At 55.6% G+C, this 13,643-nt stretch overlaps 2 protein-coding genes across 2 annotated transcripts; both read right to left on the bottom strand.

The window, feature by feature from the left end:
- Positions 1–822: 822 nt before the first annotated feature.
- Positions 823–4,608, bottom strand: LOC136992126 (interferon-inducible GTPase 5-like). The gene is made up of 2 exons (XM_067296978.1): positions 4,301–4,608; positions 823–2,158 (listed from the first exon to the last, which is right to left on the bottom strand). The coding sequence occupies exon 2, from the start codon at positions 2,125–2,127 to the stop codon at positions 823–825; it is 1,305 nt and encodes a 434-aa protein (XP_067153079.1). The 5' UTR covers positions 2,128–2,158; positions 4,301–4,608.
- Positions 4,609–9,146: 4,538 nt separating this feature from the next.
- On the bottom strand, positions 9,147–12,639 carry LOC136992125 (interferon-inducible GTPase 5-like). The gene is made up of 2 exons (XM_067296977.1): positions 12,625–12,639; positions 9,147–10,482 (listed from the first exon to the last, which is right to left on the bottom strand). Exon 2 carries the CDS (start codon positions 10,449–10,451, stop codon positions 9,147–9,149), a length of 1,305 nt encoding a protein of 434 aa, XP_067153078.1. The 5' UTR covers positions 10,452–10,482; positions 12,625–12,639.
- Between the last annotated feature and the right edge of the window lie 1,004 nt (positions 12,640–13,643).

Raw genomic sequence — 13,643 nt, 5'->3', positions numbered from 1 at the left:
CGCGGGTGCATTGAGAGGTCCGAGGAGCAGCAGCTGGAGAGGGGCTGTGGGACACGGGAGCCGCAGAGCTGGGTGCCCGTGACACGAGAGCCTGGGGGCACCTGTGCTCCTGGTCCAGGCAGGGATGTTAGAAGGACTGAGAGCCTGGGCTGATGCTCCAGGGACCTGCGCGCCTGGTGCGCTTGTGCACCCGACGGCGGGACTTCGGAGGCTCTAGACCGGGGCAGGTATTCATCGTAGGCAGAGGATTCAACATAGGCAGGGAGCCTAGATTTCATTGTGTTGAAAATCACAGAAATACCCATGACAAAATGGAATCTTTGCATGAGTGCTATTAAAAGCGATGAACAGTCATGAAAGGCAAGTAAAGACAAGAATTAAGCTAGGAATACCACTAAAAGGAAAACTAAAATCATAATTCAAATATTAACATAAAGGCTGTAGAAACAGTCACACAACAGTAGAAATACTCTAGAACAATACTACTAGAAATATTAATAGAACAGGAGACAGTAGAAAAGCATTGGCATAAAAAAAAAATACTATGTTAATTCCCAATAGAAGACCTACTGCTAACTAGCTTCACAAGAAAGCAATAGACTACTGCAGGAGCAGTCTTGGCCACACTCCTCCTGAGCTGTCCTGCTGCCAAGACACACATAGCTTCAGCGGTTCCCCCCACTCCCCAGCGCCAGCAGAGCACCCCGCAGCACTTCCACACAGCAAGGCATTGGCCACCCGTGGAGAATTCAGCTGGCTGGACTCAGCCCCTCTCCCCCCTGCTCTTGGCAGCTCCACGCACTCCTTTCACACAGTTTGTGCTCAGCTCCACAAGTGGCTCTTTTGAGTCGTCCCCTCTAAAGCCTTCTGCAGAACACGTTCGGCATCATCAGCAGCATCAGACAGAAAATTCCTCAAGAGAAAGAACGTGGTGGGGAAAGCAATTGCTGCAGACACCAGACAGCCTATCGCCTGCCACTCTTCCGGAAGGACTTTCATCAGAAGCGAAGTATATTGCACAGCGCCCCCAAGGCTTTTGGTCAACAGCTTAATTACAACATCCTTGGTTATTTCATGGTCCAGGGGGGTCTTTATGACGGCCTTCAGCTCCTTGACAGGCTTGTTCACCTGCTTTGCAAGCTTCTGGAGGGATTCCTCAGACAGGCCAAAGGTCCGGCAGTACTCTTTCAGGGATGTCACCAGGATTGCAATGTCAACATCAGCAGAGGCAGCCCCAGTGTGAACAGCAGATGCTCCACATGACGCAAGGCTTTTCAGCCAGACATACTTCATCAGCTCCTCCTTTTTCTTTCTCAGGACCTCCTTGGAAGTGATGGCCAGGGGCCGTAGGAAGCTGAGTTTCTTCTCACTTGGCAGATCATCCAGGAAGGTTTGCAGCAGTCTGGGACCATTGTACATCATGCTAAAATCATCCCTGCAGACAAGAAAGACTTGAGGGGACCTTATGCCCAGATCTGCCAGCTTCCTTTCACAGTCCTGCCTGATGCTAGCCAGGACTGCCATCTCATCAAACTGCTGTGGCCGGGTCTCAGTAGCTTGCTTCCCTTTTGCCTTCAGGACTCCCTCCTCATCGTACAGTCTTCGCTCATTGCTCACATCCTGATCCACCTTGGAGCGCACAAAGTAGAAACGCTTCCCCTGAGCCTGAATCTCCTTTGCAAGAGTTGCAGCATTGTATGTGAAGCGGCTGGAGGAGATGATGATGAAGAAGTCATAGCGGTCAAACTGCACCTCCTTAAGGTAGGTGTCTGGTCTGAAATTGGGTGTCCCAATCCCAGGCAGGTCCCAGACAGTCACATGGGAGTCCTGGGGGTGAGGATAAGGGCTGCACTCCATCGTTGTCTCCGTCACTCCAGTCTCAGCTGCGCCCTCCTCATGGTCCTGCAGGCCACGCACGGCATTGACGAAAGATGATTTCCCAGAGCCTGACTCACCTGTTACAGCAATGTGGAGCTGGATCTTTTCTTCATTAGCCAGGATCTCGTGTGCTTTTGTGGCTGCTGCTGTGAGGTCTTCTTTCTCTAGTGCAGCCCTTATCTCATTCATGTCTCCTTCAGAAATATGGGGAAGAGCCTCCACCTCCAAGTGTGCCTCAGCGCTGGCCATGGCAGCTGCAGCGAGTGGGTGCCCGGTGAACCTGGAAGAAGAGCACAGGCTGTCTCTCCCCATGCGTAGCAGCAGAAAGAGGAATTCAGCACAAGGCTTGAGCCGCAGGCAGAGCGTGGCCACCAAAGCAGCCTGTCCAGCGTGCCCGCTCCCCTCTGCCAGCCACGTTGAAGCCCAGCCAAGCCTGGGGTACGAGGAAGGACTCTGGGGCTGTGCACGCTGGGAGGCAGGAGGAGGCCTGGGGAGCGTGGGCCAAGGTGCTGTGGGGATGGAGAAGAGGGATCCGAGCTGGGATGCGCTGAGGAAGCAGCAGAAGAGGTGCCTGGGGGCAGTCTCAGAGCTGCGGGAGAACGGCTGGGTGAAGAGGGGGTGTCTTGTCTCAGAGGGGATTGCCAGGAAACGGGCCCAAGCACGGGGCAGATGGGCAGGGGAGCCCAGAGCAGGGTGGACCGCAGGGTTCTCTCTCTTGCTGCCTGCTTGCACAGCTGCTTTTCACAGACTGTCGCGGAAGGAGCGATGCACTCCACTCGTAAGAGGGAAGCAGTGCTACGTTTATTGCAGTAAGACAGCAACTTAACAAAGTTCAGTCGCAAATAGGAACGATTTAACGAGGTTCGACTGGCAAGGTTCACTCAGTTATTTACTGCATGAAAGACAGGGTCAGATGCGTGCGCAACGGAGACCCTCCCGTTGAGTCACGAGGTTCAGACTGGACACCCTTGCTTTCTAAACTCCTTCGGAGAGGAGCTTGGTTACAGCTGAATCCAGTCTTAGTCCCAGACTTGGTCAACGGTTTATGTCTAAAGGGGTGAGTGCGAAACGGAGACCCTCCCGTTGAGTCACGAGGTTCAGACTGGACACCCTTGCTTTCTAAACTCCTTCGGAGAGGAGCTTGGTTACAGCTGAATCCAGTCTTAGTCCCAGACTTGGTCAACGGTTTATGTCTAAAGGGGTGAGTGCGAAATGGAGACCCTCCCGTTGAGTCACGAGGTTCAGACTGGACACCCTTGCTTTCTAAACTCCTCCTTGGAGGAGCCTAGGTGCGGCTGAATCCAGTCCTAGTCTCAGACTTGGTCAACGGTTTATGTCTACGGAATTATGTGCGCAGTCAGTCAGAGATATAACTCAGCAAAGTTGCACAAAGTTCACAAAAGTTCAGCATGCTATTAATCACTTACCGAGGATGTGTCGTGGGTAAGGAATCTGTCAACCTGGAGGAGTAACCTTGAGAGGTGTCCCTGCTCAAGAGGAGGTTCTGCAGTGCAGCCCGCTGCTGTGCAGGAGAGCTCCAGGGGCTCTGGGCTGCCGCCTATTTATGGGGGGGGAGATGACTGACACAGTCATATTTGCATACTAGACGGGCTTTAGTTGGCGCATGCCCAACCAGCCCCTGCATACGTGCTGTTTACTGGGAGGTCAGGTTGAGGGGGAGAGAGCACATCAGTGGGGGGGAAGGAGCACACTGTCACACAGACCAGGACCAGCCGCTTCTCACAGCCGCTGAGACCCACTAGCAGACTCCGCAGCGTCACCCTGCGGGAAGCCAAAGCCCTTCCTGCCCCGGGAACTAGCCGGCGTAGCAGCCAGCACGAGGCAGGCCAAGTTAGGGTAGCTGTTTGCAGAAGCCTGTGAACGTTAACCCTCTTTTTGCTCGGGGAGGAGAAATAGGAAACCACCTGTCCCAAACTACAGCGTCGTTTTGGCGTGCCCCCAAGGGAGCACATAGCCAAGCTGTGCAAACAGCCTGATGGTCATCAGGAAGTGCGAGAGCGTCCAGAAAGGTCCAGAAGAAGCACACTGGGAGCACCACGAGCAATGGCAAGAGCAAATCAGAAGACCACAGCGCAATCTGAACGGACTAATCATGGGCGAGGTATTCTTTACCCCGTCCCATAGGGACCTTCTCTCCAGCCACCAGGGAACCCAGGGAGCAGAGAAGAGCTCAGGGAAGCCTCACACCCCTGCACCAGGACCACGCACAGCACAGCAGGAACCACCACGGCAACTGGCCCGACCTCTCTCGGGGACCGCGTCCTCATCTCCGCACGCTCAGACCCCTCTAGGGAAGCGCCAAGGCCAGCCCCAGCCCTCTGGCAGGCTCCGCTTGCTTCCACCACTCATGCCCCGAGGACACCACCCAGCCCCTCGCTCCCGCACACCTCCGCAGCAGTACCTGGCGCCTGGGCAGGGGCGCCCAAGGCAGCTCTCACCCCTCCGCGCAGCAGCTGAGGACCAACAAAAGGCTCCTGGCTGGCCCGCACCAGCCCTGTGCTCCTGCTCTCCTGCTCTCCTGAGTTTAAATGTTCAGCCCAGGTGTGACGTGCAGCCAAGAGGGCTGGCTTTGCGTTTAAGGAGGCTCCTGAGCAGCCAGCAGCTGGAGGTTGCTCCCCAAAGCCAGGGGAAGTGAGCTCGGCTGGCAGGGAAAAAGTCTTCCTGCTGGCTATCGGCAGGTTCTGCAGCACGGCAGGAAGGGCAGGAGGGAGCCCGCGGGCACAGCCGGCTACCCCTGCTGCTCCTGCCACGCGGACTGAATTCCCACACCCCCCCCCCCAAAAGCCTGTGCCCACTGCTGCTTCTCCTGTCACCTCCCATCCTCACGAAGACAGGGCTCTCCGCTCCTCTCTAACTAACTCCCCTGTAGGTATTGGGAGAGTGGGATTAGATCCCCACGAGCTGGAGCTTCTCCAGGCTGCGATAGAGCCAACTCCTTCAGCCTTTCCCATAGGCAAGTTCTCCAGCCCTCTGTTCACCTTGGTGGCCCTCTGCCAGACTCTCTCCCATTTTGCACTCTTTCTTGAACAGAGTCAACCGCATGACGAGTGAGTAAAGAGTTAACAGGATTGGAGAAGTTTGTCAACACTACGTGCAAGGCCGTGGAATAGAAACTGCATGGACCACAGGGAGGGAGGAAGCGATACGGAGGTACTGCGGTCTTCCCTCGCTAGCACGGACTTTCGAAGCAGAAAAAGAAGAAACAGTCCTGTGCTGGTGCGACTCGCAGAGGTCAGCAAAAGCAGTGTTTGCCCAGAGTCCCAGTCATATAAAAAGGAACTTGGAAACTAAGAGAGTTTGAGCAGGGACGGGGACCCTTTCCCACAGCTTGCCTGAGCTCTTCTCCATCGCCTTCCCGGCAGCAAGGCAAACTCGTCCCCAGGCCACCCGGGGCAGCCAGAACTGCTGCCCTCAGCTAAAGGCTGCGCCGAGGAGACACCCAGAGCGGGAAGAGGAGGCACAGCCCACCCCGAATTAGACACAAAGCCAGCACCCCCTCAAAGCCAACACAACCTCACCCCAGGGGAGGAAAGCAAAGTCCTTCCAGCCCCAGGCCAGGCACTCCCCTCCACATGTTTTCGCTCTTGCAGGTTCTTTCTTTCGCTTTCTCTGTAGGCAGGGCTTGGGCAATACGAGGGTGATGGGCTCAGAGGCCTGAGAGAGCGAGCAAGCGCGCGAGCAAGCTCCTCTCTGCCTCTGCAGGAGTAAGGGAAGGAATCGGCAGAAGGACCCACAGTCAGCGGCTGTCTTTGGGAGAGTGTGTCCAGTGGGGAAGGGAAGAGCCCCTCCTTGCTCATCCTCCGCTCACGTCCCCTCCTGCTTGGCTGAGAGACCCTGTGTCGCGGAAGGAGCGATGCACTCCCCTCGTAAGAGGGAAGCAGCACTACGTTTATTGCGGTAAGACAGCGACTTAACAAAGTTCAGTTGTAAATAAGAACGATTTAACGAGGTTTGATTGGCAAGGTTCACTCAGTTATTTACTGCATGAAGGACAAGGTCAGATGCATGCGCAACAGAGACCCTCCCGTTGAGTCACGAGGTTCAGAAAGGACCCCCTTGCTTTCTAAACTCCTTCGGAGAGGAGCCTGGGTGCGGCTGGATCTGATCCTAGTCCCAGACTTGGTCAACGGTTCATGTCTAAAGGAGTGTGTGCGCAGGAATCTCTCTCGTTGAGTCACGAGGTTCAGAAAGGACCCCCTTGCTTTCTAAACTCCTTTGGAAAGGAGCCTAGGTGCAGCTGGATCCAGTCCTAGTCCCAGACTTGGTCAACGGTATATGTCTAAGGGAATATGTGCACAATTAATCAGAGATATAGCTCATGAAAGTTTCATAAAGTTCAGCATGCTATTAATCACTTACTGAGGATCTGTCGTGGGTAGGGAATCTCTCAGCCTCGAGGAGTAACCTTGAGAGGCATCCCTGCTCAAGAGGAGGTTCTGCAGTGCAGCCCGCTGCTGTGCAGGAGAGCTCCAGGGGCTCTGGGCTGCCCCCTAGTTATGGGGAGGGGGAGATGATTGACTCATAGTCATATGATGAGGTTCTCCAGAGCCCTGTCAAGGCGAGTCTCGAATATTGCTGGGGACGGGGAGTCCACCCCTTCCCTGGGCATCCTATTCCAACGGGGAAGCAAAGGAGAATCAAGAGCAGCAAGGCTAACTTCATTTTACTAATCACTGCCACCTTGAGATAGAACAAGGAATGAAGTCTTGAACCTTGGGTGAGGTCTTGTACCTTGTAAAACACAGGAAGTCAAAGTGGATAAAAGCAGTTGGAAGTTGTAGAGGTTGCTAGTGAAACCCCCCCCAAAACACATTCTCTTAGCTCCTCAGTGAACATTTAGCCAATCAGAGGGTGACTGTACCACCCTAAGAACCGTACGCAAGTCATTTGCTTGTTGTAAGCAGGGAAGCCTCTGCCTGACCTGTGCATCAGGCACACTTCCCCTGCTGCTGCTGGTGCGTGGGAATAAGGGCGCTCTGAACCAAATCGCTGCTAGCAGCTTTCTACGACACTAATGTTCAGTCGTTCTTGGGGTGGAGGAAGTGGTGAGTGACTGCGGTGGGTTAGTGCCTGCTGCAAGTGACAGAGGCGCTCATCTGCAGACCTCACCTGTCACCTGGAGACGATTGCTGCTTGCTGGGGGCTTGGATCCACAGTGCTGTGGAGAGACTGCCACAGCTTGTCCACCCCTCGGACGATTACCCCTGCTGCTCTTCCAAGTGAGCACCAAAGATACTGCCGTGGCAACCTGGAAAGTACCAAAGCCAGTAGGAGCCCCATGTTCACAGGCGCTGATCCTCAGGGGGGACTTGAACCACCCTCATAACTGCTGGAGGGACAACACAGCAGGGCACAAGCAAACCAGCAGGTTCCTGGAGAGCATCAGTGACAACTTCCAGCTACGGGTGATATGCTAGAGGAGTCCTCAAGAAGACGACATGCTCTGCTGGACCTCGTACCTTCGAGCAAGCAAGGGCCAGCTGGGGATATAAAGGTTGGGGGCAGCCTTGGCTGCAGTGACCATGAGGTGGTGGGGTTCAGGACCCTGAGAGCAGCGCAAGAAGGAGGATTACAACCCCGGACTTCAGGAAAGCAACTGTGGCCTCTTCGGGGACTTGCTTGAAAGAAGCCCAGGGGATAGGGGCCTAGTGGGAAGAGGGGTCCTAGAAAGCTGGTCCATATTCAAGGATCACCTCCTCCAAGGCCAAGAACAGTCCATCCCAATAATCGGGAAGGCAAGCAAAGATGGCAGGAGACCTGCATGGATGAACAAGGAGCCCCTGGACAAACTCAGACGTAACAAGGCAGTATGCAGCAGGTGGAAGCCGGGACAGGCAGCGTGGCAGGAATGCCAGGACTGGGTCTGAGCACCCATAACCCAACACCCGCCCCCTCACCCTGCCTTTCCCAAGGCCCCGGAGCAGCCACGGAGCTCGTTCCTGAGCTCCCCCGCGTACCTGGGGCTGGGCGGGGCTCACCCCCACCCCCACCCCCACCCCAAGGTATATGGAGGAAATTTCCTTGCTTCCAAATAGTTCAATTAGCTCAGTTCAGAGACTAATTTGTTCAAATTTTAGAATCTCTTTGAGAGATGAAAAGCTCTTTCTACAATTTATTGGTAGCATTTATGGGGTAGCTTTCACATAGCTTGGAGGTATTGAAACGGGGACCAGTGGGGGAGAAAGTAATTAGGGGCTGGTTGTTTATGTGGAAGGAGACAAGGGTGGAGAAAGGGAGAGATGGAGGTGGGTGGGAGGAGAAGAGGCACGGGGAAATGGAGAGAAGGGGGACAAGAGGGGCAGGCGGGGTGCAAGAGAGCAGCTGGTCCGTGCGCTCGTCTGCTCGCACCCCGTGCCCCAGTGCCGCAGTCTGGGCTACCTTCTCATGAAACCGTATTTCTGTGCGAGGTTGTTGTCTGCTCGGTGCGCGGGTGCATTGAGAGGTCTGAGGAGCAGCAGCTGGAGAGGGGCTGTGGGACACGGGAGCCGCAGAGCTGGGTGCCCGTGACACGAGAGCCTGGGGGCACCTGTGCTCCTGGTCCAGGCAGGGATGTTAGAAGGACTGAGAGCCTGGGCTGATACTCCAGGGACCTGCGCGCCTGGTGCGCTTGTGCACCCGACGGCGGGACTTCGGAGGCTCTAGACCGGGGCAGGTATTCATCGTAGGCAGAGGATTCAACATAGGCAGGGAGCCTAGATTTCATTGTGTTGAAAATCACAGAAATACCCATGACAAAATGGAATCTTTGCATGAGTGCTATTAAAAGCGATGAACAGTCATGAAAGGCAAGTAAAGACAAGAATTAAGCTAGGAATACCACTAAAAGGAAAACTAAAATCATAATTCAAATATTAACATAAAGGCTGTAGAAACAGTCACACAACAGTAGAAATACTCTAGAACAATACTACTAGAAATATTAATAGAACAGGAGACAGTAGAAAAGCATTGGCATAAAAAAAAAATACTATGTTAATTCCCAATAGAAGACCTACTGCTAACTAGCTTCACAAGAAAGCAATAGACTACTGCAGGAGCAGTCTTGGCCACACTCCTCCTGAGCTGTCCTGCTGCCAAGACACACATAGCTTCAGCGGTTCCCCCCACTCCCCAGCGCCAGCAGAGCACCCCGCAGCACTTCCACACAGCAAGGCATTGGCCACCCGTGGAGAATTCAGCTGGCTGGACTCAGCCCCTCTCCCCCCTGCTCTTGGCAGCTCCACGCACTCCTTTCACACAGTTTGTGCTCAGCTCCACAAGTGGCTCTTTTGAGTCGTCCCCTCTAAAGCCTTCTGCAGAACACGTTCGGCATCATCAGCAGCATCAGACAGAAAATTCCTCAAGAGAAAGAACGTGGTGGGGAAAGCAATTGCTGCAGACACCAGACAGCCTATCGCCTGCCACTCTTCCGGAAGGACTTTCATCAGAAGCGAAGTATATTGCACAGCGCCCCCAAGGCTTTTGGTCAACAGCTTAATTACAACATCCTTGGTTATTTCATGGTCCAGGGGGGTCTTTATGACGGCCTTCAGCTCCTTGACAGGCTTGTTCACCTGCTTTGCAAGCTTCTGGAGGGATTCCTCAGACAGGCCAAAGGTCCGGCAGTACTCTTTCAGGGATGTCACCAGGATTGCAATGTCAACATCAGCAGAGGCAGCCCCAGTGTGAACAGCAGATGCTCCACATGACGCAAGGCTTTTTAGCAAGACATACTTCATCAGCTCCTCCTTTTTCTTTCTCAGGACCTCCTTGGAAGTGATGGCCAGGGGCCGTAGGAAGCTGAGTTTCTTCTCACTTGGCAGATCATCCAGGAAGGTTTTCAGCAGTCTGGGACCATTGTACATCATGCTAAAATCATCCCTGCAGACAAGAAAGACTTGAGGGGACCTTATGCCCAGATCTGCCAGCTTCCTTTCACAGTCCTGCCTGATGCTAGCCAGGACTGCCATCTCATCAAACTGCTGTGGCCGGGTCTCAGTAGCTTGCTTCCCTTTTGCCTTCAGGACTCCCTCCTCATCGTACAGTCTTCGCTCATTGCTCACATCCTGATCCACCTTGGAGCGCACAAAGTAGAAACGCTTCCCCTGAGCCTGAATCTCCTTTGCAAGAGTTGCAGCATTGCATGTGAAGCGGCTGGAGGAGATGATGATGAAGAAGTCATAGCGGTCAAACTGCACCTCCTTAAGGTAGGTGTCTGGTCTGAAATTGGGTGTCCCAATCCCAGGCAGGTCCCAGACAGTCACATGGGAGTCCTGGGGGTGAGGATAAGGGCTGCACTCCATCGTTGTCTCCGTCACTCCAGTCTCAGCTGCGCCCTCCTCATGGTCCTGCAGGCCACGCACGGCATTGACGAAAGATGATTTCCCAGAGCCTGACTCACCTGTTACAGCAATGTGGAGCTGGATCTTTTCTTCATTAGCCAGGATCTCGTGTGCTTTTGTGGCTGCTGCTGTGAGGTCTCCTTTCTCTAGTGCAGCCCTTATCTCATTCATGTCTCCTTCAGAAATATGGGGAAGAGCCTCCACCTCCAAGTGTGCCTCAGCGCTGGCCATGGCAGCTGCAGCGAGTGGGTGCCCGGTGAACCTGGAAGAAGAGCACAGGCTGTCTCTCCCCATGCGTAGCAGCAGAAAGAGGAATTCAGCACAAGGCTTGAGCCGCAGGCAGAGCGTGGCCACCAAAGCAGCCTGTCCAGCGTGCCCGCTCCCCTCTGCCAGCCACGTTGAAGCCCAGCCAAGCCTGGGGTACGAGGAAGGACTCTGGGGCTGTGCACGCTGGGAGGCAGGAGGAGGCCTGGGGAGCGTGGGCCAAGGTGCTGTGGGGATGGAGAAGAGGGATCCGAGCTGGGATGCGCTGAGGAAGCAGCAGAAGAGGTGCCTGGGGGCAGTCTCAGAGCTGCGGGAGAACGGCTGGGTGAAGAGGGGGTGTCTTGTCTCAGAGGGGATTGCCAGGAAACGGGCCCAAGCACGGGGCAGATGGGCAGGGGAGCCCAGAGCAGGGTGGACCGCAGGGTTCTCTCTCTTGCTGCCTGCTTGCACAGCTGCTTTTCACAGACTGTCGCGGAAGGAGCGATGCACTCCACTCGTAAGAGGGAAGCAGTGCTACGTTTATTGCAGTAAGACAGCAACTTAACAAAGTTCAGTCGCAAATAGGAACGATTTAACGAGGTTCGACTGGCAAGGTTCACTCAGTTATTTACTGCATGAAAGACAGGGTCAGATGCGTGCGCAACGGAGACCCTCCCGTTGAGTCACGAGGTTCAGACTGGACACCCTTGCTTTCTAAACTCCTTCGGAGAGGAGCTTGGTTACAGCTGAATCCAGTCTTAGTCCCAGACTTGGTCAACGGTTTATGTCTAAAGGGGTGAGTGCGAAACGGAGACCCTCCCGTTGAGTCACGAGGTTCAGACTGGACACCCTTGCTTTCTAAACTCCTTCGGAGAGGAGCTTGGTTACAGCTGAATCCAGTCTTAGTCCCAGACTTGGTCAACGGTTTATGTCTAAAGGGGTGAGTGCGAAATGGAGACCCTCCCGTTGAGTCACGAGGTTCAGACTGGACACCCTTGCTTTCTAAACTCCTCCTTGGAGGAGCCTAGGTGCGGCTGAATCCAGTCCTAGTCTCAGACTTGGTCAACGGTTTATGTCTACGGAATTATGTGCGCAGTCAGTCAGAGATATAACTCAGCAAAGTTGCACAAAGTTCACAAAAGTTCAGCATGCTATTAATCACTTACCGAGGATGTGTCGTGGGTAAGGAATCTGTCAACCTGGAGGAGTAACCTTGAGAGGCATCCCTGCTCAAGAGGAGGTTCTGCAGTGCAGCCCGCTGCTGTGCAGGAGAGCTCCAGGGGCTCTGGGCTGCCGCCTATTTATGGGGGGGGAGATGACTGACACAGTCATATTTGCATACTAGACGGGCTTTAGTTGGCGCATGCCCAACCAGCCCCTGCATACGTGCTGTTTACTGGGAGGTCAGGTTGAGGGGGAGAGAGCACATCAGTGGGGGGGAAGGAGCACACTGTCACACAGACCAGGACCAGCCGCTTCTCACAGCCGCTGAGACCCACTAGCAGACTCCGCAGCGTCACCCTGCGGGAAGCCAAAGCCCTTCCTGCCCCGGGAACTAGCCGGCGTAGCAGCCAGCACGAGGCAGGCCAAGTTAGGGTAGCTGTTTGCAGAAGCCTGTGAACGTTAACCCTCTTTTTGCTCGGGGAGGAGAAATAGGAAACCACCTGTCCCAAACTACAGCGTCGTTTTGGCGTGCCCCCAAGGGAGCACATAGCCAAGCTGTGCAAACAGCCTGATGGTCATCAGGAAGTGCGAGAGCGTCCAGAAAGGTCCAGAAGAAGCACACTGGGAGCACCACGAGCAATGGCAAGAGCAAATCAGAAGACCACAGCGCAATCTGAACGGACTAATCATGGGCGAGGTATTCTTTACCCCGTCCCATAGGGACCTTCTCTCCAGCCACCAGGGAACCCAGGGAGCAGAGAAGAGCTCAGGGAAGCCTCACACCCCTGCACCAGGACCACGCACAGCACAGCAGGAACCACCACGGCAACTGGCCCGACCTCTCTCGGGGACCGCGTCCTCATCTCCGCACGCTCAGACCCCTCTAGGGAAGCGCCAAGGCCAGCCCCAGCCCTCTGGCAGGCTCCGCTTGCTTCCACCACTCATGCCCCGAGGACACCACCCAGCCCCTCGCTCCCGCACACCTCCGCAGCAGTACCTGGCGCCTGGGCAGGGGCACCCAAGGCAGCTCTCACCCCTCCGCGCAGCAGCTGAGGACCAACAAAAGGCTCCTGGCTGGCCCGCACCAGCCCTGTGCTCCTGCTCTCCTGCTCTCCTGAGTTTAAATGTTCAGCCCAGGTGTGACGTGCAGCCAAGAGGGCTGGCTTTGCGTTTAAGGAGGCTCCTGAGCAGCCAGCAGCTGGAGGTTGCTCCCCAAAGCCAGGGGAAGTGAGCTCGGCTGGCAGGGAAAAAGTCTTCCTGCTGGCTATCGGCAGGTTCTGCAGCACGGCAGGAAGGGCAGGAGGGAGCCCGCGGGCACAGCCGGCTACCCCTGCTGCTCCTGCCACGCGGACTGAATTCCCACCCCCCCCCCCAAAAGCCTGTGCCCACTGCTTCTTCTCCTGTCACTGTCCATCCTCATGAAGACAGGGCTCTCCGCTCCTCTCTAACTAACTCCCCTGTAGGTATTGGGAGAGTGGGATTAGATCCCCACAAGCTGGAGCTTCTCCAGGCTGCGATAGAGCCAACTCCTTCAGCCTTTCCCATAGGCAAGTTCTCCAGCCCTCTGTTCACCTTGGTGGCCCTCTGCCAGACGCTCTCCCATTTTGCACTGTCCCTCTTGAACGGGGCCGACCGAGACTGGACACAGTTGTCCCGGTGTGGCGGAACAAGCGCCCAACAGCGCGTGATAATCCCGTCGCTTCACCTGCTGGCCACACGTGGTCACCGGTGCCGCCCAGGACACCGCGTGCCTTCCTCCTCCCTGCGGGGAGGGGAGCGCTCAGCCCTGGCACGTGGAGCAGGCCTGGGCTCCGCGGACGCCTGCCCCTGGGGCCAGGGAGAGACGCTCCGCGCCCGGCGCCAGGCACCCTCTTCTCGCAAAGGCGTCTCCGGCAGGGCGCCGTGAGGCCACGGGCGCAGAGCAGCCCTGGGGCGAGGCTGCCCCCCTGCCCCTGCTCCGCACCGGTGCCAGCGGAGCCCGCTCCTCGTCGGGGTCGCGTGGGCGCGGGGGAGCAG

Source organism: Apteryx mantelli, chromosome 5, assembly GCF_036417845.1.
Source record: "Apteryx mantelli isolate bAptMan1 chromosome 5, bAptMan1.hap1, whole genome shotgun sequence".
Classification (NCBI taxonomy): Eukaryota; Metazoa; Chordata; class Aves; order Apterygiformes; family Apterygidae; genus Apteryx; species Apteryx mantelli.
Note: the sequence above shows the minus strand (reverse complement) of the source record. Positions and strands in the feature narration are given on the sequence as shown.

Coding starts and splice junctions, on each gene's coding strand:
- LOC136992126 (XM_067296978.1), bottom strand. CDS start 2,127: ATGGCCAGCGCTGAGGCACACTTGGAGGTGGAGGCTCTTCCCCATATT.
- LOC136992125 (XM_067296977.1), bottom strand. CDS start 10,451: ATGGCCAGCGCTGAGGCACACTTGGAGGTGGAGGCTCTTCCCCATATT.